Source organism: Cydia strobilella, chromosome 3 (assembly GCF_947568885.1).
Source record: "Cydia strobilella chromosome 3, ilCydStro3.1, whole genome shotgun sequence".
Classification (NCBI taxonomy): Eukaryota; Metazoa; Arthropoda; class Insecta; order Lepidoptera; family Tortricidae; genus Cydia; species Cydia strobilella.
This window is the reverse complement of record NC_086043.1, coordinates 8,847,810-8,873,071: the sequence shown is the minus strand read 5'-3', so window position 1 is coordinate 8,873,071 and position 25,262 is coordinate 8,847,810. Positions and strand designations below refer to the sequence as shown.

The following is a 25,262-nucleotide window of genomic DNA, read 5'->3' as shown; positions in this document are numbered from 1 at the left end:
GTATTTTTTCAAAATTTTGGACTTAGTATTTAGTTTCGGAGATAAATGGGGGGGATACATTTTTGGCTATTTTTATGAAAAACTTCTAAACTATTTATTTTAAAATTACAAAAAATATATTACAGATTCTCAAAATGAGCTCTTTCATTTGATATGTAACACGAAATATAGTTTGTCAAGGGACTGTCTCATTTCAAGCATAGACAGAGAGAATCATACTATCTTTGTCTTACACTAGTACTAGCACCCAAAAGAAAAGGATGAGTATAGTTTTTTTTGTTCCTATTTGCTGACAAGAGATGCTTGACCAACTATAGTTTGAAAAACTTTATTTTTTCATTTTATTGTTTACCCCCCAAAAATGGTCACAAACTTACATATGTGTACCTAATTTCAACTTCATTGGTCCAGTAGTTTTGGAGAAAATGGGCTGTGACAGACGGACAGACAGACTGACGCACGAGTGATCCTATAAGGGTTCCGTTTTTTCCTTTTGAGGTACGGAACCCTAAAAATAATGTTCGTTATTTAATTACTCTACATACTACTTCAGCGGCGACAAGAAATGTCCTATTAGGCCTATTTGATAAAATAAATAAGCTACGTAGACACCTACAGCCCGTGCGATGATACAATCATGTGTCCTTTATGGAAGTAATGTAGGTAGTTGGTTCCTAAATATTCAATTAAAATATATTATATATATATTAACATTAGGTAGCTTTGGTCATTACATTAGTTACATGTAATTATTAAAATGAAATAGAAACTTATTTAATAGTGTGCAAGTCAACAGTAGGTAGTCAGTATCTCGTCAGTATAGGAAGTTTGTGACAATGACAATAGATGGACAATAGTGACCTTTCAAACGACCTCTAACTCCATATCGGTGACGTCAGAGTCGTGAGACGTTTTTATTAAACGCTTTGCTGTTTGTGTGTTGGGAATTTATTGAAAAGTATGTGATGATTTTTATTACCACAACATTTAAGATTGTTTATTCGAATTCAATATTTATTTTAGTAAGGCGGTCAGTAGAAAATCTCTTGTTTTTGATAATATTTTTTTAGTTTTCCGCTGTCGGCACTATGGGAAACGTGTTTAAAGAAAACAAAATGCGAAAAACGGCTCATCTTGTAGTCAATAGAAAATAAATGCGCATGCGTATATTTCCGTCAAATAGTGTTTGGCGCGCTGGCTGATAAGCACAGGCGGTTGATCACGATGAAATTATTTTTTTTAGTTGCACGACAGATATCTTACATTCCTCACGTGTCTGAGCGGTTTAATTTAATCTTCTTCATTTGCAAGTTGTAACGAAAATGAGTAGTGTCGAATTGGCCAATAATATAAGAATGGCACGTCAGAATGGGATCGTCCAACCTTTGCTTACTGGTAAGTTAAATAAACTGAATATATTGGAGCGAATTTTAAATGACAATGATTAAAGTTTCTATGGTCTATATAACTTCCTTCATATGCGTTATAAATACCACAATAACAGGAGTTTTGTTAATCTATCTAGGTTAGAAAGAATGTTATTTACAGCGAACATAACAATTTATTTATTTTAGCATCTATTTAATACACTCATCTTTAATTCATTGATAAAATTTGTTTATTCTCTGTTAGGTAAGATTTTTAAATACTTTTGTAGATGTGAATGCAGAACTGTTGTTTTGCCTAAACAAGTTACATTTAGTGTTTAAGAAATTTATCTTCAGAAAGGTGATTTAGTTACCCAGTGAAAAGAATAAAATACATTTCGATATCACTTTGATCCCAGTCAACTGCCATTAAGTAAGTAGTGAAATACATATTTATCAATCAAAATGTTAAGTGGTGCAATAACTTTCTTAATAAAGGCAACTACAAGTATTGAAAGATCTGAATAAATAATAATAATATAGGTATAATGCATACATATAGACCATATAGTTAATTAAAGCTTATTTTTATTAGGGTTCCGTACCCAAAGGGTAAAAACGGGACCCTATTACTAAGACTTCAGTGTCAGGCTGTATCTCGTGATCTGTGATAGTTAGACAGCTGAAATTTTCACAGATGATGTATTTCGGTTGCCGCTATAACAACAAATACTAAAAACAAAATAAAATAGAGATTTAAGTGGGGCTCCCATACAACAAACGTGATTTTTGATCGAAGTTAAGCAACGTCGGGCGGGGTCAGTACTTGGATGGGTGACCGTTTTTATAGATAATGGTACGGAACCCTTTGTGTGCGAGTCCGACGCGCACTTGGCGGGTTTTTTAAATATTATTTCACAAATCAAAAAAAATTAAAAACTATGTTGCAAGATTAATCAGAGTAAACCTTTATAAATGTATGAAATAAATAAGTAATAAATAAATAAATAAATATTATAGGACATTCTTACACAGATTGACTTAGTCCCACGGTAAGCCCAAGGAGGCCTGTGTTATGGGTACTCAGACAACGATATATATAATATATAAATACTTAAATACATAGAAAACACCCATGACTCGGGAGTTAATATCTGTGCTCATCACACAAACAAATGCCCTTACCAGAATTCGAACCCAGGACCATCGGCTTCACAGGCAGGGTCAATACCCACTAGGCTGAACTGGTCGTCAACAAAAATAAAACAATACAATTTTGAATTATTGTTAAGAGGATTAAATTTATTCAAATTATGTTGAATGCCAGTATGTTTGGGAGGTTACTTTGATGAATGACTTTGTGTTTCAATGTTAAATAAATAAATAATTAATTACATACTTATTACATCTTACAAGGTTGTTTCTTCATTTCGAAAGTTAATTAAATTTTTTGAGTTATCTTGTAACCAGTCATTTGTTAAGAAAATGAGACTGTGCTTCTAGAGATGTAATGAGCGTTATTGAAACTGTTGGTACCAAATTTCTTATGTTTTTGTGTGATCTAAATTTTATTACCATAATTAAGGTACTTACTATAATTTCATTACAAAAAGTATTCTTCTTGTTCTAGATCTTTACCAAATCACCATGGCCTATGCTTACTGGAAGTCCGACAAAATAAATGATGTGGCAGTATTTGATTTATTTTTCCGTAATAATCCGTTCCAAGGAGAATTTACCATATTTGCTGGACTTGAGGAGTGTCTCAAGTTTTTGGAGAATTTTCATTATTCTGACAGTGGTATGTATAGCCTCGTTCCGTACCCAAAGGGTAAAAACGGGACCCTATTACTAAGACTCCACTGTTCGTCTGTCGTCTCTCTGTCACAAGGCAGTATCTCATTAAACCGTCAAAACCGTGATAGAAACACACAGTACAGTACAGTTGAAATTTTCACAGATGATGTATTTCTGTTGCCGCTATAACAACAAATACTAAAAATAGGATAAAATAAATATTTAAGTGGGGCTCCCATGCAATTAACGTCATTGTTTGCCGTTTTTTGCGTAATGGTACGCCCCTTCCCCTTCGTGCGCGAGCCCGACTCGCACTTGGCCGGTTTTTTTGTTCATTATCTATCTTCCTCGCGTTGTCTCGGTATTTTGCCATGGCTCATGGGAGCCTTGGGTCGGGTCCGCTTTGTTAGCTTACAAAAATCTTTGTTTGCAGATATTGAATATTTGATGGCGACTCTTCCTGAGAATATTGAGCCAGAGTTTTATGCATATTTAAGGGATCTAACATGCAAAGATATCAAGTTGAGTGCCATTGAAGAAGGATCTGTAGTTTTCCCAAGGTTTGTTTTAAATGAAAATTATTTGATGTGTATATAAAAATTTCATGTAGGTACTTTTGTTGCCTTTTTAGACCCCCGATGAAATGAGGGTGATGTTACTTACACATTTGTGTATGTGTATTTTTGTGTATCTTTCTGTACCACCTACAATCACAAACAACCGGTTTTGTTATTTAATAGGTGATTTAATTTAATTTTAAGTGTTATTAAAGTCTAAACACAGGTTTTTAAGTATGCACCTATTAATATTACTTACTAACTACTTTCTTACATCCTTGTATAAATCTAATACTTATATGGTTTTAAAATGTCTAGGTACTTTATATTTACAACTATATTCCTCATAATTTATTTTTTCACACCAAAATGTCACAATTGTAAAATAGGTATTTTTTCTAAATTTTGTTATTTTACTTGTTGAGGGATTTTTAATAAACAGTTTTTAAACTTGGATTTTATTTTTCAGAGTGCCCCTATTAAGAGTTGAAGGACCTCTAATTATTACCCAGTTGTTGGAGACGACCTTATTAACCCTGGTTAACTTTGCAAGGTAAGTCATTTATTCAGTTAAGACCGTCTTAAAATTCATTACAGATCCATCCATCCATAGAGATAACCAATTACGATGCATTTAGGATTCTTTATCTGAATAATGGAAAGGGTAAAAACAGGTTTGGAGACAAACAATAGGTAGTAAGGACAGTTTAATAATTGTTCTTATTTAGGCTAAGCTTCGCCTCCCCATTAAGATAACCAATTAGGATGCATTTTCGATTCCTTATCTTAGTTTGCAAATGCCGACCGTCACAGAGACAATGGACGGTAATAAACTTTACTTGAGCTAACCTTTTTATTTCAACACCCACATTTTTAAGTGCCATGCTGGGCATCACTTTTATGATATCGCCTGACCGTCTGCAAATCGTTTAAACGATTTTTGCCCTTAAGGTGGTTTACCGGGAATGTCCGCGATTGTACCTTAGTTGGCTGCAATAGTCTGAAATGCTTCTTGCCTATTAAGAGTCCCCAGCAGGCTCGGTTCTCCATACAAACGTAGTTACGCTCTCATTTTAAAACGACTAGCTAGATAGCTCTGAAACTTTATACTTACAATAGGATAAGGTTTATCTAGTCCTGTAATTCGTTTATGTAGCTTCAGTTACCATAGCTAAACCATACAGCAAATTTAAGTTTTTCATACAAAACTTGTTTTTGCTCTATTTCATTTGTTTTATAAACTGAAGCTATATAAACTAATTACAGGACTAGACACACCTCATGTCATTGTACATATGTGCAAAGTTTCATTACAATCCAATCGTTTTAAAATGAGAACGAACCTCCGTTTGTATGGGAAGGTGAAATTCCGCCGACCTTGCTAGGGACTTAATGTACGGGGTGTTTTTTAACACTTCGTCAAATTAGGCAAACATATATATGTTATACTGAGAAACTTTTGCTATGGGCAAAACTTCGAAATCGCGAAAAAAATTTGCCTCTCATATAAAAATAAAATTTTACCAAAATCAGCCAATATATATGGAATATCTAATATTTTCTGGACTTTGCCCATAGCAAAAGTTACACAGTATGACTTATATATTTACCTCACAAAATATAGCTTAGGGTTGAAAACACCCTGTAGGGCCAGCATATATGACCATCAGCTTATATCCTATATTCTGCCCTGCTAAGCCGAAAGGCGCTAAGTCTGAGATACGCCTTTTTGTTTTTTTTTAACTATTCGATAGCTATTACAATTTTGCGTCTAATGGTATAAGCCAAATAGGGCTATCTTACTTAAAACATTAAATAAAACCACTAAGAAAATTTTGCATATCTCAATTTTTCCTTAAATTACTAAGAGATTTGCCGGCATGTCGATGTTATGAAGCCAAATAGCCGTATATTGACATACGCTAGAAGCACTTAAAAATGGTCGATAAGATTTTTATAGAATTTCGAAAGCAACAAGCGCTAAGTTCATCCTTTGATCTCGTTTCGGAGTTAGCGCTTTTACGCTTAGTAACTGTCGATATTGTTCTTTCTCTGAGAATTGAGATATGGCTAAACCAATACATTGTACCTACGTGTTAAGAATAAGAATATTTATGAAATAAAACTATGAAAACGGATTATATCGCGTATATTGAATTTATAATACATCCCGACGTTTCGAACTCTTTACAGCGTTCGTGGTCAACGGGTGACTAAGGAAAAATTACAAAGTGCAAAAATACCCACATACTAAAATAATGAACAATCATAGACTACAAACTTTAAGGCTGGTTGTACATGCAAAATCGGATCATAAGGCTAGTTATACACTATAATTATTTTTCAAGTAAAGATATATATATATACGCGATAAAAACTATGCCGGCTCCAACCCTACACCACGGACCCGAGAAGATTTAATTCCCTCCTAAATTGTAGGAGGGTATCCCAATATGGGACCGGCAACAAACTCGGCGGGACACATCTTTTCAAAACATCAGAATGTCCAGCATCATCCAACACTAAGGTCTCACAGTCTATAGTCATTTGCATGTACAACTAGCCTTAAAGTTTGTAGTCTATGATTGTTCATTATTTTAGTATGTGGGTATTTTTGCACTTTGTAATTTTTCCTCAGTCACCCGTTGACCACGAACGCTGTAAAGAGTTCGAAACGTCGGGATGTATTATAAATTCAATATACGCGATATAATCCGTTTTCATAGTTTTATTTCATGAGTAACTATCGCGGTAACCGAAGACAATATTAATAAGAATATTTATTTAAAAGAAAAAACCTTAATAACATTAGATATTATCCTGTTAAAATGGACTTTTAAAGTCTTTCATAAGAATCTCATCACACTTACGTTTCACATTAGACATGACGGTACACATTCAAAACGATAATTTAATTTTTGGTTCGTTTGCGAAAGGAAGGTTATGTGGTGTAAAAGTAAGGTGATTTTTTTTTACACACAATGTTTTTAAACGGATTATATGGTTTGAACTGTGAATCGGTATTAGGGTAAGTTTTTACAGCATTACTTATCCAGTTTCTCATTTGCATGGTGGTTATATTGATTTTAAACTTCGAAATCTATACTTTATTGAAGTTAGTTAAACATGCAATTAACTGCACGTCATTGTAATGTGTTTTAAGATATATACATATATATATATATATATATATATATACTAAGATCGAAAGTGTTTTCGTAGTACGGTAAGGTATAACAAATTAATACTTAATGTGTTAATATTAAAATGTTAACACAAAAAAAAAGAGACATAACTTTTATGAGTGGCAAGACTACACGCACGACCTAATACCTACAAACCTTCCCGGTTGTCGCCACGACCTTATATTAGTGAAATTGTATAAGTGGAAGTTAGCTAGGGCAGTTTTGACATTAGCTACTATAGAACTAAGTAGTTTCGTTGATGAATCCATTAAGGCTAACATTGTAGGCGCAAAATTTCTGAAATTAGACAAACTGCCACCTCCAAGTAAAAAGCAGTCCCAGCGGAATTAATTATACAAAAAAGAAAAATATTGTAAAATGGTTTAATCCCTGCTAATAGGATGACTTTTTGGCGGGGACTGCCAACATTTGACTATCTTTTTTTCATAAAAAACAAAATAATTCTTGAAGTTTTTTTTCTGTTCCTTGTTGCTATTACTAATAAAATTGTAAAACAACTGTTTTTTTTATTACCAACCATTAAGGTATTTATGTCGAAAAATATGTATATATTTTTTGTATGGAGCGGTATATGACTAAATTAAGGCTAAAAGCAGTATCTCAATGTTTAAGTTTCTCTTTTTTAATCAAAATAGCCGTATCTCACAAAATACGTAGGGTAAGTTGTGGAACATTGAATCACCAAAAGTTCAAACCTTCCTATCTCTGGTGTTTCTAAAGTTATGAATGTGATATTTCGTACGAAGATAAACAATTTAGTTGGCTATCGTATGGCATTCTTGGTTTCTACCTGTCTTTAACAGTTTCTGTATTATAATACTTTTTCTAAAAAATGAGTTTTGTTTCATTGTGTATTTATGCTTGTTTTCAATGAAACACTCTAATTTTTACAGTGAAACAAATGTAATAATTATAGTCTACCATGAAACATGGTCAATAAACATTGAAACGGTGTAAAAATAAGTGACATTAATACATATATGCTTTCAATCAATTAATGAGAAAGGAACTAAGAAAATAGTGGTAGGCTGAAATTGGTTATTGAAAAGGTTTCCGACTTATGTAATGATTATAATATTGCTGAAATATATAAAAGCGAAAGAGTTGATTCATTGTACACACACCAGTTTAATTGTGAATCGAAAATCTGGTCGGCACGTACGGCAATTACGGCATAGGTACTGCGAGAAAGGTACGCCTTCTATGTCCACGGAGCATGATTGCCAACTAGGTGGACGCCGGAGGGTTTTGAGCATCTCCATGCTTGATATCATACACTTTCTAGCAACAAAGTGTTTTATAAATATCGTGATGTTTCATTGTGTACGACTGTTTCAATGTTAGACATGTGACCAATACCTTGCCATCAATGAAACATTCAACATATAAACCATCATATCTCAGCCGTTTCTAAGGTTAAGTATCTTATGTTTTGCCATATGATAGACAAATTATTATCAATTTTCATGGTATTTTACTTTCACAAATTTCTCACATATGCTTTAAGTATTTAAAAAAATAATGAGTTTGTTTCATTGTGTACTGGTAAATGGTGTTCAGTGAACATCATATTTCATTAAACATGAGACCTGTTTCATTGTATACTACATACAAATGTTTCATTGTGAGACTAGGGGGTGTTTTTTTAAACAATTAAAAAAAAACTGCAGCTAAGAGTGAACGAAATTTAAAAATCTTTAGCTCCAAATAAACTTTAATACACATAGAACACAACAAAAAATGTAATAACGCCAAACTCGATTCTATATCTTCGTTAAAAATTGTGAAACATACATTAAAAAATTTACTTTTGCCGCACGAATTCACAATAATGCTCGTAGCAACGTACTCCTTCTCCGAGGTGCGCTCGTGTATTGGGGAGGTGCTGGGGGTCCCTGAGCCTGCCTTTGCTTGATAGACGGCACTAGCTAACAACAGCTAGTTTCCGAGAAATCGCAAAGTTTCGTTGTGTACGATTGTTTCAACGTTAGACAACTAACCCTACCTATAATAGTGAATTTAATGTAAAATCTGGATACGTAAATAATTTCTATGGTCAAAATTATGTATATATACGTTTAAACATCTTTAAAAAAGTTTGTTTTTGAAGGTGAAAATGTATAATTTACATAAAGTTGATTTTCTCAAAATTTACTCTGAGATAGCGCCTTTGGGCTTAGCAGGGCAGTATTGGAGAGTGGAGCTGGGGGCCGAGGGGGCCTGGGATACAAAATACAAACAATCTGTTATCAACAAGGCCTACATTGTATACCTATTATCAAAGATCACGAAAATTTGATTCCGATCAGATGGCGCCACTACCTTTGGCCTACTCTCGTATAGATGGCGTTGACGGTTTCGGTTGTTATTTAACAGTTTTAACGCATATCAGTGAAAGGACATGGGTCAAATCATATAAAAATAATTAATGCAAATAAAAAAATCATTTATCCATATTTAAATACATTTTATCATATTTTTATAAATCTTCATTTTTAGTTTTAAAGCGCGTCGATAGATGGCAGTGAATTTACTGTGGTTACAAAATTTACTATGGCGGTACCGCTCTATAATATTATATCCTCTTTGCTATTATGAATACCTAGTACTAGTCGTAATTAGGGTTGCGACTGCCGCTTTTTATCAGTTGTCAGGCTTGGTTAGGTTAGATAATTACAGATCAGAGTAGGCACTCTAACTATTGGTTAAATAACAAGTGTGGGTACTTAGTTACTTTAACGTCCTTTTTAGGGTACCGTATTTTCGTATAATGTGGTTTGGAGGGCCTGGAGAAGGGGAACCTAAATGTAACACCCTCTCTTATCTTAGCATTTTCCCCGGATTCATATCTATACCTACCCGGATGACCGGGGTGGCACCGATATATTTAAACTTTTTCGAAATCAGTTTTCTTTTTTTATTTATTCAACACAAGAATTGACACTCTATTTTCTACAAATCGACTTTCAACCTAGAGGGCAAACTAGGCTTTATTGGCATGCAACTGGTTTCGGCATATATCGAATGATATTTCGTATATTACGTCTATTCTAAGAAATTCCTCGGTAGGTAGGTACGGATTTACTTACTAAGGCTACTAATACTAACCTCCCTAATCCTGAATTTAATATGCAATAAGGCATTGAGTAAAAATCTATCGGTAGTTTAGTTTAGACAGGTAATTGGAGTTCCTGGCAGGTTATTAGTTGTTTCTAGTTAAGATGTGTTTTGTTTCATACCATAGTACCTACATTATTAGGTAGGTACCTACCTATAGATGTGTATTTTAATTTATTAGCGGATGATATTTCGTATATTACGTCTATTCTAAGAAATTCCTCGGTAGGTAGGTACGGATTTACTTACTAAGGCTACTAATACTATCCTCCCTAAACCTGAATTTAATATGCAATAAGGCATTGAGTAAAAATCTATCGGTAGTTTAGTTTAGACAGGTAATTGGAGTTCCTGGCAGGTTATTAGTTGTTTCTAGTTAAGATGTGTTTTGTTTCATACCATAATACCTACATTATTAGGTAGGTACCTACCTATAGATGTGTATTTTAATTTATTAGCGGAAGGGAATGACTATGATGCATGTCCATCAGCTTCCATTAGAGCGACATCGGAATTACCCTTCTTCCGGCAATCTTCATCATGCATCGTTTATTGTTTCATGTACAGTCAGCAACACTATTAGCTTAGCACCTTTGCGTACAAATTTCTATGCAAGGGGGGTGGGGGCACCGTTTCTCTGCAGCTGACTGTACAGCAAAAACGACGAATAGGTATACCAGAAGTTTGGTTTGGGATCTCATTCATAGCATTTACCAACCACGTCGTTTTAAGCTTACCAGCGTATGTCTGACCTGCGATTACGCATAGTTGTTACGAATGTCGGGTTTCATTTGTATCAGGAATGTGCTCGGCTCGCAGAAGATTACCTACAATATGTACATTTATTCCAAGGCTATTCCAAAGCCAATCACCGATAACCAGGCAAAGTATTTACTATTACCCATTTACCTCTTCACAATTGCAGCCTAACGCGCATTGTACAAGCTTTTAGATTACTAGTAGTAATTGATATGTACTAACATGCCAATTAAATAAATTAACACTAATGATCATTAAACGTTATTATATTATATGATTAAAAATCTCCAAGTCATCATACATTACATGTGGATCACGTAACAATCTGCTGCGATTAACTATTCGGGCAAAATATAATGGGATTACTCATTATTTATCGATTATTGGTCGCTTTAAATACAAAGTCCTCAGTCATGGTTTACATTACATTCCATCTACTAATCACTACGAGATATTGGCAAAAAAATAAGTACATTCCCGTTGCCAGGGAGGTTTTAGGATTATACTAAGCGCGAAAAAACAAATTACGCTCCCATAGAAAATGGACCAGCCAAAATGTATGGAACAGACAATTTTTTTTTCGCGATTTCGGGGTTGGTCCCATAGTAAAAGTTGCTCAGTATAACCCCAAAACCTACCTGGTAACGGGAATGCACTTAATTTTTAGCCACCGTGTATAAACGTCTTTGAATTATCTAATCTGATCATCATATCTTATAGTACAGTGTTTAGAAGTTTTTATCTGTCCTTGAAAATATTTCAGTTGTTTTATGCATAGCGGCCATAGCGCAGTACTATAATGAATGAATTTTGCAAAAACCCCTGTTTCTTAGGCCAGTTGGGCCCTTTCCTGGATAGTACGCAGTATTTCATCCAGACGGGCTTGAAATCAAGGCAGTGAGGCACACTGGCACACCCTCGCTTCAACGCCAATCACGTAGCGGTAGCGGTACTAATATCGCACTCCTATTATACCTATTCAGATCAGATTCATATTTATTTGCCTAATTTATGGATTAATTGATTTAATCAAAGCCATAGATTAGTATATGTTATTACTGTAATAGATAAGAAACTCTCGGATATTTCACGTTCACGTCTCTACTAGTGTTGCCCCTAACGGTCCTACTCTCAACTAATGAGACTGTATATGCAGTAAACACGCACACATGTACACACACACACACACACACACACACACACACACACATACTTATGGGTTCTTTACCTACAAGTAACAATTTTAATATTGGATACTGATTTATGTAGTTTTCTTTGCCGTGCCAAATTCCATTGTGTATGCTTAGAAAACTACATAAATCAGTTTTTCAGAATAAATAAATGAAAACTTATGTTGAATCAAGTACAATATATTATTTATAAGTACCTACTTATTTACATACGTTATATTCCAAGTAACTAAGACAAATGCAAATACAGCGTGAAAATATCTTAACAGCGAGTAGGTATACATAAATATAGTATGTAACAATTTATTTCCTGACTATGTTTTAAATAATAATCAGAGGCAACCTATTTCATTTCTTCTTCTTGATCCCAAAATAACTTGGAAAGCTTCATTGATAGTTTGATCCAACTTTGTAGTAATTTAATTTACATCCATTTTTGGTCGCATATTTCATAGTTTTTAGAACATTCCAGCTTTTTATCCACAATTTGTGGTGCGGTCATCTGGGTGTTACAGCGCATAGGTAGATTTTTCCTTTTTTAAGTTCACTGAAATTGCCATTGACAAAATCGAAAAACTTATCGAAGCTAGCACGATACCTGCCGTGTCGCAACTTTATTCTGGAAGCTTTTTAATACCTGAAAATATATTTACAGTTAAGATGTTATCGACAAAGGTAAACGTATTGCGGTTGGATTTTGTCATTAGATGTAGGTCTTTCCAATTTTGGCAGGTTGTAGTTGATTTATCAGATTAAGACCTAGCCACGGAAAACAGTATCTTAGTTATGATAATCAGAGCGACGTGTATCTAAAGACGGGCCTTACGGGCACTAAGAATGGTGCTAGTTCAACGGTTGTTATTTGAAATGTTACAATGTTCCATGTTCCATCACCAACATTTCATAAATATGCTTTGCCCAAAGCCTCTATCAAAGCTTTTGATAAAGATGAAATAATAAATAAATGTTCCGGAGCACTATATCTGTATATACTCGAAAATTTACTTACCTTGTCCTTGTACCGATGTACATACAAGAAGGTACACAGATTCGGCGCGGCCCGGCCGCCATTGCTTTTCATCTTGCCTGCGTTGGTTTGGTTAAATGAGTAAGAGCACAACTCAACACAACTCACAAGGTTGGTTGTGATATAAAGAAACGCTGTTAGTTAATTAAACGGAATTTATATTAAAAACCAACTTAGAAATAATTTCAAAATTTCCCGTCAAACCAAACGTCATTTGGTTTTTTATTCGTCATAATACGTCAATCTGTCATTGTACGGTGTTTGCACTACATATTTAAAAAAAACTACTATTACGTTTCAAATTTAATTTGTTTCCTAGTTCATTTGCAACGTAAGGTTAGTAACACTATCAAAACATTTTTTACGAAAATAATATTCTTCTAGATTTAATTAAATACGATTAAGTTACCTGCTTAGATATTTGTTTGGTATATTTCGTTTTCTACCATCTACACACTTTAGAATAATATCTAGCCACACTCAGCCCTCCTTATGCTAAAAGGCGTTATCTCAAAAACGAGTGAACTGGAAATGGAACGTTATGATTAAAATTTAAGGTACTTATTTGCATTCAATCTTCAATTGAGATACCGCTTTTTAGCTCAGCAGGGCACCACGGCTGAGGAATAGATGTCCAACATAACCCAGAGATGGCATTATTATCAGCATTACATTACTCCTCTTCAGAGATACTATACCATGATCAAAGCTACCCTTGAGGCTAAATGGTAAAGTTACATAGCTTGATATAAATATTTTTTTTGGCAAAAGATCATCTTTGGTACAAGCTTTTATTGCTGACTATACTTTTCTTTCCACAAGCAACTAGAGTTAAACCAAGATAAATAAGTCTAAGAGTTTGACGTTTTAAATAACCCTTCCACAGTCTAGGACTCTATTATTAGGCTATCAAAATCGCTGCAGACGTATCTTGATCTGACTCTAATACTCATCGAGACAATTTTAACTACCTCAAACACAATTAGTTTGCGTTATTTTATCACAAAGTACCCATGACCACCTCCTGTCTCCATCATCAGATAAGCTCCATGTTATATTAATATTGCATTGTCATCCGATTTACATATGCATGTAATTTTTTTAGCTCAATCGGAAATCAGGAAGTGGGTCAAATTTAGCTTCCAAGATTTGACCCAGACTAACTAACATACATAACTACATGCATACTAACAGGGCAAGTTAAATAAAAGCTTGTAAAAAGTTAGTAGTTATATAAATATACTATAGGTACCGCAAATAATTATTAATCCATTGCTGCCTGACAAATTAATGTTTTACTACTTATTTATATTTTTTCTACTTATAATTAAACTGCTGAACCATTATTGTTAGTTAAGTACCTAAGAAATTTTCTCAGACTAACCAAACCATTCTAAATCAACTGTAAGCAAAAAGATCTCATTGTCTGGGTAGTTATTGTCAGTTATGCAATCAACTTTTGTTTTATGGACGTCGTGCAACTACGATAGAGCGGTGTTGATATCTAGTAGGTATAGTGAGGAGCCTAATAACCACGAACAATTTAGTACATTGACCCACCTGTTCCTATCTATCTATCGCACGCGCGTAACTATATTGCTGTCCCGCCCATGGCGCCGGTGGTCAATTACAATATTCGAGCGGGACGGCAATATAATTATGCGCGTGCGATGGGACAGAGATAGGAACGGTTTCATGTACGAAATCCTTCGTGTTGAGCGTCCTTACTTTATTTATTTTTGCACACAAAGTCATACAGTGATAAAAAAATCTTGTGTAGTTTGTGTTTTTTTACCGAAAGTTACTAGTGTTGTACCTACCTACCTTCTTACTAGAAGGGATCTAAGTGATGTAACGGATGTGGTTTTATCGGAACCGAAAGCGGAACCAGAAACGGAATCGGAACCGAAACCGGAACCAGAATCGGAGCTTGAGTCAGCACTGTCAGTAGGTACACATTACACAACACAACACATACGAATAGGTATTTTTAATTCAATAACACGAATAAAACAACACAACTACTTAGTGCAATACGTGGCAAGCGGGAAGAAGAGCGAATGACAGGTACCTAATACAAGTTTGTTAGGGTTCCGTACACAAAGGGTAAAAACGGGACCCTATTACTAAGACTCCGCTGTCCGTCTGTCTGTCACGAGGCTGTATCTACCATGATAGCTAGACAGTTGAAATTTTTAGAGATGACATGCCGCTATAACAACAAATACTAAAAACATTATTTTTTTTGTATGGAAAAAAACCACTTGTGTCACTTTGTAAAATTGAAAAATTAAAAAAAAAATTGTTTAATGATATTATTTTCAAAATTGCTTTCTTTGAGTTAGACATGAGGATATCTCGTATCATTTGTGGTATATTGTACAAAAAAAATCAGCCATATCGTGTCTGGAGGAGCCCAAACTTGGTATGTTTCGAAAATTCTTTTAATTAAAAAAAATGCCCGAAATGTAATGATGTGATGTATTTTTAGAATCGCCTCAAAAAGCCCTTTCGTATGATACCACACACGATAGGTCTTGGAATTTTTTTTTTTCCTAACAAAAAAAAATGTTCTACCACTCCCCCCCCCCATCGAAATTTTTTTAGGAACTGCGGGTCAGAAAATTTGTTTTGACCTCTAGTATGTGTGTGCCAAACGGCTAACCTGTACATCGATTTGCGGTATTTTTATACGAACGGGTTAGACTATGGTCCTCATTAAGATCCAGATAACATACCTTCAGCTCTAACCCGCTTTCACAAAATGTTCCACTATCTTCGCTTTCGGTCATAGGAGAATAGTACTGGAGAAATTACTTACAGTTTCGCGACGGAATTTTTTGTTTACTTTTTACATGTTCAAAACTTTGTCCAAACTGAATGTCTTTATTTTGATATTGCCAATAATAATAATAATAATAATAAAATACTTTATTGCACACTACAAAATAAAGGTTACAGAGAATACATTGGAATTTAACGGCGTAGGTTACAACAGGCGGTCTTATCGCTAAACAGCGATCTCTTCCATTGCCAATGTCAGAAGAATAAAGTTGTTTGCGTAAAATATGCCTTTCTATTAGGCGCGATGAACTATACTTTTTTCTTTCATTTTATGAAAATGGTTTATACAAGAAGTGGAAGTGAAACTGTCCATGAAAATTTGATGGATAATTTCATGCAAGCAGCAGGTATACATTTAATATTTATACTAATACGCAAACAGGATATAGTAAATATTTTAATATTTTGTACCAAACTGCTTAGTGGAGTTGCGTACCTAGTAGTCGGGTAAATACTTACTTTACTCTTTGAAGGGTACTTAGGTATGCTGTGAGTAAACAGGGGCGCAATCATTTGGCCCCTAGTCCTGGGTCATGACTTTCGCCATTTTCAATAACTCACTTGTAATATATATAATTAGACTAGACTGGTCAGACAGATTAGAACTAATGTTGAACATATGAATTTACATATTAAATTTTGGCCTGCCCCAAGGATCTCTGCAACGACCGATCGAAAACGTTGTCGTCCTTCAATAATTTTTTGCCATTTCGTCGTTTTGAACAAATCGTGTGTATCTATAGTCCGTTTTTTTTTAGATTACTAATTTTATAACCTCAAAAGTAGTGATAACTTTTTCGATTTTTATTTCCACTTGTTTTTTTTTTTCAAAATTAAATCTCAGTAACTATGCACTGAATTATAGTTTCGTTTACATATCTATTATTGTACCGCAATAAGTATTAGATATCATAGGAACCCTAGCATTTCGGAAAAAAAAGGTTAATTAGGTACTACTACTTTTGAGGTTAGAAAAAATTTATTCTTAAAAAAACGGGGTGTAGTTGGGGGACCTTCCTACTACTACTTGGTATTTAGAAAAAAAAATGTAAAAAATCTCTTCATAATTTTATCTATTTTCAGCTTGATGGCGACAAACGCCGCTCGGTATCGGATGGTGGCTGGGAAAAATGTTTCTTTACTGGAATTCGGACTAAGAAGAGCGCAAGGCCCCGACGGAGGGCTATCCGCTTCCAAATATGCATATATCGGTCAGTAAATCACTCCCTTTTTATTCCACATTTGTGGTTAACAAGTTTACGGGTAGCCAGACGGTGCCCGACCGTCATAGCATAGACGGTAGACGGTAGAGTCGATAGACGACTTTGGACAAAAGTCCAGCTGTGATGAAGAAGCAAAAAGGCTAATTTCATTGTTAGAATGCCTGGCTATCATTGCGAATAAAGTACATTGATTATTACTAATAATGACTATTACATTGAACGTAATTGTGAAGAGCACTATCGGAAATTAAACGAACAGCTACTTTTTCGAAAAGATATTGTTAGGTGTATAATGGCATAGATTAACTTGCTTTATTATACATATTATTGATTATATTAGCGTGTTTCCGCACCGTCGGCGGACGGTGCCTGGCACCGCGCGGGCCACCTTGTGCGATACCTACCCCTCTGGTTCGAAGAAACCTCAAATATCGAATAGACTTCGCAACTGTTAATCTCTTTAATCATGCAAGTTTCAAGGGCAAGAACACTTTTCGTATTACTCATGTTAAACTTTAATCGACTTTAACAATATTTCTTTTAGGAATTTAGCCTAGGTAAGGCACTAAGTTTCATGTTTTCGCAATGATTAAAGTTCAAACACGAACATAACTGCTAGCTAAGCCGTCTGTTAACATGCAACAATCTTAAAGATAAACTATCTAATGTTTACAGCTTTTGCGGTAAATTATATCGTCTCTGTAGTCTGTTTATTTTTGAGTTGAAGACTCATTATGAATACATTGAGTTTCAAATAGGTAAAACGCTAATCACAGGTCACAGACGAAATCTAATGATATTTCGCAATAGAAAGTACTATGGGCGGCGCCAATAAGGGGCCGGGGGGCAGCCCCCCCTAGAGAACAAAATTTCTAACTAAATGTATGCCCCTGCCCTTAGCCATCGGCCATATGAAGCCCCCCCCCCCCCCCCCTCCCCCAGCCCATCAGCTGGCGACGCCCTTGGAAACTACTATATAAAGAGAAGAGCTGAACCGTGAGATACCTACGTCTTTCGAATATCAAGAAATGTATCATTTATACAAGATCAAAATAACATTATCGTTATTTTCAGGTGGTTTTGACGGCACCAGCAACGTGCTGGCTGGCAAGATGTTCAACATCCCCGTGAAAGGGACGCACGCCCACTCATTCGTGACGTCATTTAGCACTCTATCCGACGTCTCCTTAGTCGCACTGCGTCACGCAGACTCAGACAAACAGTGCAATCTGCTAGATCTCGCCACGGAATGGCGCAAACGCGTCTCACCAATCATGGACGTGTCCACAGAAGAGGCGAGCGACGGTGAACTAGCCGCCTTGATATCCTATGCTCTTGCCTTTCCGTCAGGATTTCTGGCTTTAGTGGATACGTATGATGTCAAGAGGTATAACTTTCAAGGCTTACCGTCACGACACAGGCAGCATATGAATGGGCATTCTGGCTACAATAGCAACTGTGGATCCAATGGTTCTAGAATACAAAACTCACATAGTACATATGGATATAGCACGGTCGAACGCACACTGAGGTAAAGATGCAAATAGGCAACTCATATTGACATTTGGTGTGTCATATTAAACTTGTAATTTTTGTTTTGCATTGTTCATTCTGTCATGATTTTATTTAAGTTTTGTGGTCTTATAATACCTATAAGTTCTATTATGTTGTTTATGCCGTCCTGGGGCCAGGATTCGCAACATTCATTTTACATCTACCTACTCATTGGGTTGGGCATGACACACACGGGGTGACACAAGCGTTTCGACTGCGTATGAAACCGGAGGTTCGTAACTAGTTGCAATTGAAGGCTTTTTCATTTAAGAATCTGCTTACCTAGTTCTAAAACCCAGTTTATGCAAATATGGATCCTTATTGCGTAAACTTGGTTATTAATGTACTAAATGAACTGGAACCAAACGATGGTTACTGGTAACCCTAAGAGCCCCTGTCACCACCTAATTAATCTACCCTGTAGGCCTACCATCGTACGCGGCCGAAACGGACCAAAGCACACCTAACATCACGGGTCTCCCAGCTCATCGACTCTACTTACAATCCGAGCCGTAGTTACGAGTTTTATTTCGCCTTTTTCAGTGAAGCGTATATGGACGGCGCTTCAAACCGAATGTAAATAAAGAGAACACCGACGAGGACTTTACATTTTGCTTCAGTGTGACGTATTGGTCCAGAGATAACACTAGGGCAGTTGTAGTGATTGGGCACAGTTGCATTGTATAGGGATATGCACACGTTCACAGTAATCAACTTTTGTAATTGCATGTAGATATTCTTGGTATTTCATCTGACACACATTTATAATAGACCCGTTCATTTTTAGTTTGGCAATTATAGCAGTTATTGATTAGATTTTTATAGTTACAAAGTATTTAACAATACGTAGATAAAGTAAATTGAAATTATAAGTTACCTATTTTAGGTAATGTCTCCGCTGAAGTAGTTTTGGAATAGAATAGGTTAAGGGCATCTTGTAAAAATAACGGGCGGACACATTGACAGCGTTTTTTTAGTACACTAAGTGTTAAAGATGAAAAGGTGGCTTTTTAATCCGGCAAAACGAGGCAAGTAAGTTTAAATTAAATTTAACTAACGTCGATAAAATAGGTGATATGCTTTGTCGCGAAACTTTAAGAACATTTTAACGCTGTTCCCATGGGGAACTATTGACACTTTCAGCGCTAAGGTCACTTGCGAAAGGCCTAGTGAATACTTGCTGACGAAGGTGTTACGAGAATGCATGCGTCGATTATTCAGTGATGGGGTATCTACGCAAGTTTTGATTGAATATATAATAGGTAACTCACGTTTAAAGCCGAATATAACTCGAAATTATGCTTTAAACCGTTTCGATATCTTTTGCGATTTTTACCCTCCAATGACTGCCGATAGCGACGCGACGCAATTGCTCATGATTAAAAACCTCGAAATGGCTCAAAACATGTTTCCTTACCTATATCGACTACAAAAGGTGACTGACCAGACCAGCTACCCAGCTAGCATGAGTTGCGTTCTCGCGCGCGACTCCATAAATTTTGCTCGACATCAAGTATGGACTCGCGCGCGAGAACGCAACTTATGTTAGACGGTCAGTTTATTAATAGATTTAATACATTTATTTAAGTCTCACGCGAATTTTATACTTAACATTTTTTAGCTTATTTGTTACGGTTTATAGTTAATCATTTGGGTTTCATTTGTGGCAATTTGTTTCAATAAGGGCGTGATGACACTGAATAGATTTCCGCATGAAATAATCATCAGAACAGGGCTATTGGCATGTCGCTGAATGCATATGTCGAGTCAGTGTATACAAGCCCTCACATCACCATAGGTAGTCTTTCATATAAAATACGGAGTACCTAAATGTAAATATAACGGGGTTTCCATTTGATTTGTGTAATAAAATTACTATATGTATCACTTATGTGATACATATATAATTTTTATTACACAAATGATCATGATAACAAGTTTACGATAGTTAATTATGTCACATTCAACGGCGCTCTGTAAAGTCATAAAATATGATGTCAATGTGTGCCACCCAGGCTAACTTAATACTTGATTTCCACCCTGTAGTAAAACCTTTTGAGCGTCAAGCGTTCATGTCATGCCCTTTTCACAAACAGAAATACACCAACATTAAAGAAATGTATTGTATGTAAAAATAATTAAACAGGATTAAAATAAATCTGATATCTCACGGGCAAATGCGTAGAAAAATGATAAATAACGTTCATTTATGACGCAGTTATACATGTACATATATTATTCTAGACTTGGTGGCCAAGTTTCTAAAACCGGATTTTTTAATTCGAACTCATTGGCGCTCAAAAGGTTGAGACAGAATCTCCGCACTAACTAGTCAAATATCAGGATCGAGTTGAACTTGGTTGTATTTTAGAGGTAATAACTAACAGCTAACTTCTTCAACAGGAGTGGGCTTCTAAACTTTTGTGCCGTGGCACTAGCGCTAAACGATTGCGGGTACCGCGCGGTCGGTATCCGCATAGACAGCGGGGACTTGGCATACCTCTCCGTGCTAGCCCGGGACACGTTTGCCAAGGTCGGCGAAGCGCTCAAGTTGCCATGGTTTTCCACACTGACTATCGTAGCTTCTAACGATATAAATGAGGATACTATACTGAGTCTGAATGAGCAAGGTCACAAAATCGACTGTTTCGGCATTGGAACGCATTTGGGTAAGGTTAACTTCGTTTATAACACCTCCGATACGACTTTCAAGAAAAGAGCGTACTCCCATCTCAAAGACCGGCAACGCACTGGTGTTGCAGCTGTTCATGGGCGACGGTAATTGCTTAGAGCCACCACTAGCGTCTTTTGAGCGTCGGCGTCTAGTCAGCAAAATGGAAAATGGCGTCGCTGCGCAGTTGCGCCAACGTTGCGTCGAGCAGCAGCCATAGAGTTGACTAGACGTCGACGCTCGGGAGACGCTAGTGTGGGGTGGCACTTACCATCACGCGATTCGCCTGCTCGTTTGTCTATTACATCATTAAATAAAATAAAAAATGTATTGATACTCAGTCTAGAATCAGTCACATTAGTCTATTATTAATGATATCGTTGCTGTTTACAGTGACTTGTCAACGCCAGCCCGCACTTGGGTGCGTCTACAAACTGGTGGAAATCAATGGTCAGCCAAGAATTAAGCTGAGTCAAGATGTAGGCAAAGTTACGATTCCGGGTCACAAAGAGGTAAATTATTGTTTTATTATTCTGTACTACTAAGCTAGCAAAATCATTTTGGGATTTGGAAAACGGCTCCTGCAGTTTCGACGTAAACTACGAATAATTTACCTGCAACTGGCGAAAATGTATAAGGTGGTTTTCTGTAGATAAATTTTTGCACAACGGCCATGAAACCGTTTTACGGAAATACACCGAAAACAACAAAAAAAAATATTTATTTGGTAGCATACTATGTTTCGGTAATTGGGCTAGTATCTCTTTTTAAGTATTGTAAATACTTGTATTAAGAGAATACCGCTCTTCCACTATAGGTAGGTTACAGTTTTGTTACGTTAGTTGTAGTTACGCTAAAAATTTACAATTACAATTTAACATTAAAATTAAACTTAAAATAATATCATGCTAAAATAATATATGAATATTCGAGTAAATTTACACAATAAAGCAATAGCAGTTTATTTTCTGAACAGTAATCAGCGACTAGCGTACGAAATAGGTAACAATAAAGATAAAAATACTTTAAATAATTAGTATGTGAGTAGGTAAGTATGAGAGTAGGTAAGTGTGTGCGCACGCACGCAGGCATCCGTGTATGTGTAAGTGTGTGTGTTTGCTTGTCTGTTTAAGTGATTTGATATGATTAGCTTTTAGATATTAATTTTTCTATGTCACTATAAGTTTTAGATTTTAACCATTTTATTACATTATTTTTGCACTCAAAATTGGAGGAGGGATAAATATCAATATGTTTATTTACGAAGTTACATAGGTTATAAATTTTTTATATTTTTAATAATCAATTAATTTTATTATTACCCATCAATTAATTGTCAAGATCTTTTATATTTTATCATTCAATTATCAAATGCTTAGTTAATTTAATTTTAATGGATCTATCTTTTATACTTAATCTTATTTTTTTTTTTTTTTTATTGCAAATGTTTTGTATGTTTTAATTATGGATCAATATTATCTGGATTAAATGATTACTACTACATAGGTAGGCAGATTGTGTAGCTTGTTGCGTCCTAGCAAATGCAGTTTTTACTGTCGAAATGATTAGGACAAAACTATTTTTCCTGCGCGAGGTATTGGTATCTGGCTTATAGTTGGTACTTTTGTGAGTTTTTAGTATGAGCTGAAGTATGTAGAGTTTTCGTACTGACAATTGGTCACAGGTAATATATAGGTCGCTAGTTGGGAATGTATAGGGTTTAAACAACATAACTTTCAGGAGCGCTTTTTGAGCCCTTTCAAGCTCTAGGAACTTAGTTTTGGTAGCACCGCCCCAAAACATACATCATTAAAATACGTGGATTCATTGTGACTTTACTAAATACGTTCTTATAAATACTTACTGATTTGACTACTTGGTTCATGATCACTCACTCTTTGGTATAAATTGTTTTGTCTTTTTAAACGACGTTGGGCCACCCAGATATTAGGAATCAATTCTCTGAAAACGTCACTATATTATATAAGTAGGTGTTCTATAGGCTCTAACCAGGTAGGGGTGTGTATCTGTGTATGTAACCTTAAACTTACATTTGAGTCATACATGCAATTTAATATTAGCTAGCTGATCTAACGCGGTTGACGATAGCTTACAAAGACATGGATGTCATGGATAGAATGACATTTGATAGGTCACTGTTTTGCCTTTTGCGGTTGTTGTGTAACTTTGCGAGGTTATGTTAAGATGTAATGTGGTTTAATCAGTCAATTTTGTCTTGTCGCTTATTTGTAGGTACAGTCGACTACAAAGAGATATATCCACTTTTTCACCTAGTACCTATAGATTTTATATTTGCTATAGTTTATTAACTTTACAAACGACTGCCTAAAATAGGACGATTGCGAATCTCTAACCGACTATATGTATATCCATAGAGTAACTTATGCTAGAGCGGTACTGTCATAGTAAATTTTGTAACCCCAGTAAATTCACTGCCATCTGTCGACACACTTTAAAACTAAAAATGAAGATTTATAAAAATACTATAAAATGTATTTAAATATGGATAAATGATTTTTTTATTTGCATTAATTATTTTTATATGATTTTGACCCATGTTCTTTCACTGATATGCGATAAAATTATAAATAACAAACGAAACCGTCAACGCCCTCTAACGAGAGTAGGCCAAAACTAGTGGCGCCATCTGATCGAGAATCAAATTTTCGTGATTTTCGAGGCACGTTTTTTCCTTAGACTGTATCCATCTATTACGGAGTTATATCTATCTTTGGTATATCTACTAATTTCTTGTGTTATACGAGATTTCGGTCATTTTATTTTACGAGTCGAATCAAGGTTGACTCTCTATTAAATTTGTAACAGTTGGATATCAAAATGCAGCTTAGTTTAATATACGGTTAGAATATTTTTTATTGGCGCAATTTCACACAGATTAAATTAATAAGCACGTTAGCACGGTACTTAATCGAAGTTCACGCCAATTATATTTATACGTATTAACTGATTTTTCGCTAGATTAGTCTCATTAAAGAATTATCTAGATTTTAGTACTTATACTTATCTGCAGTTTGTAAGTAAACACTTGCGAATTATTTCGAGCTACCGGTTAGGCGTATCTTTGACCTGAATAATCTATACTCTCCGACGTCACACACAGACCTTGTAACCGATAAATTATTCCATATTTATTCGTTATCTCGTAAGTTCATGGCCAAGTTGGGAGTATTTATTTGATGGACATTTATCAATATTTACAAAAAGTTCATATGAACTAGGCTAATTCGAAGTGACCGTGATTGATGCATAATTGCCTTGAATTCCGGACAACTATCGATAGGTATCTAATTGAACTCGTAAAAATTAATCTACTTAATATGTTACTTAGTGTGTATGTGTGTGTGTGTATACTTAATATGTGTCAGCAACTGGACGGATGCTGCAGTTAATCGGGAAGATTTGAAGTCTAGGGGGGGAGGCCTTTGCCCAGCAGTGGGACACTTCATAGGCTCTTTTAAAAAAAAAAGTTATGTATGTTCATTAATTGGTGGCAACGTCTATAAAGTTGAAAAAGAGATTAAATACAGTTGGAATCCATAAATTGTTCAATAGAGAATCTAACGAAATGCTAAATAGATAACAAAAGTAAAACAATGATTTAGGTATCCTTTACATGAAACCTACACTACGTTTCTGCTGAATCATAATAGGTATATAGAATAGATGCACATCACACACAAAATTTAATAAAAATAAAAGTATTGATCTCCTGTTTATCTTTTTCATTCATAACAAACAAATAATTCTAATACACTGACACAGCGACCTTGTCAGTAAAAAAAGGCGGCAAATTAAAAAAAAAATAAGCGCAAAGAGTTGACTCCATAGAACATTTGAATTTCGCGCCTTTTTATACTGACAAGTTTCAGTATACTTTCAACAAATACAATTACTGGCGTCTCGATGAG

At 35.3% G+C, this 25,262-nt stretch overlaps 1 protein-coding gene and 1 long non-coding RNA gene across 3 annotated transcripts in view; both read left to right on the top strand.

Moving 5' to 3' along the window:
- Positions 1 to 25,262, top strand: part of LOC134755813 (uncharacterized) — a 359,324-nt gene that overhangs the window by 112,194 nt on the left and 221,868 nt on the right. The gene's annotated exons all lie outside the window — the stretch shown is intronic.
- Positions 1,169 to 25,262, top strand: part of LOC134755733 (nicotinate phosphoribosyltransferase) — a 29,153-nt gene continuing 5,059 nt past the window's right edge. The window contains exons 1-8 of one of the 2 annotated variants that reach the window (XM_063692280.1): positions 1,169 to 1,395; positions 2,998 to 3,168; positions 3,598 to 3,724; positions 4,191 to 4,274; positions 16,948 to 17,075; positions 18,162 to 18,474; positions 21,045 to 21,310; positions 21,706 to 21,824. In XM_063692280.1, coding sequence (XP_063548350.1) covers positions 1,323 to 1,395; positions 2,998 to 3,168; positions 3,598 to 3,724; positions 4,191 to 4,274; positions 16,948 to 17,075; positions 18,162 to 18,474; positions 21,045 to 21,310; positions 21,706 to 21,824 — 1,281 coding nt within the window. In that variant the 5' untranslated portion in view covers positions 1,169 to 1,322. Of the gene's footprint in view, positions 1,396 to 2,997; positions 3,169 to 3,597; positions 3,725 to 4,190; positions 4,275 to 16,947; positions 17,076 to 18,161; positions 18,619 to 21,044; positions 21,311 to 21,705; positions 21,825 to 25,262 lie in introns of both variants that reach the window. The other variant, XM_063692279.1, reaches the window with a different exon arrangement.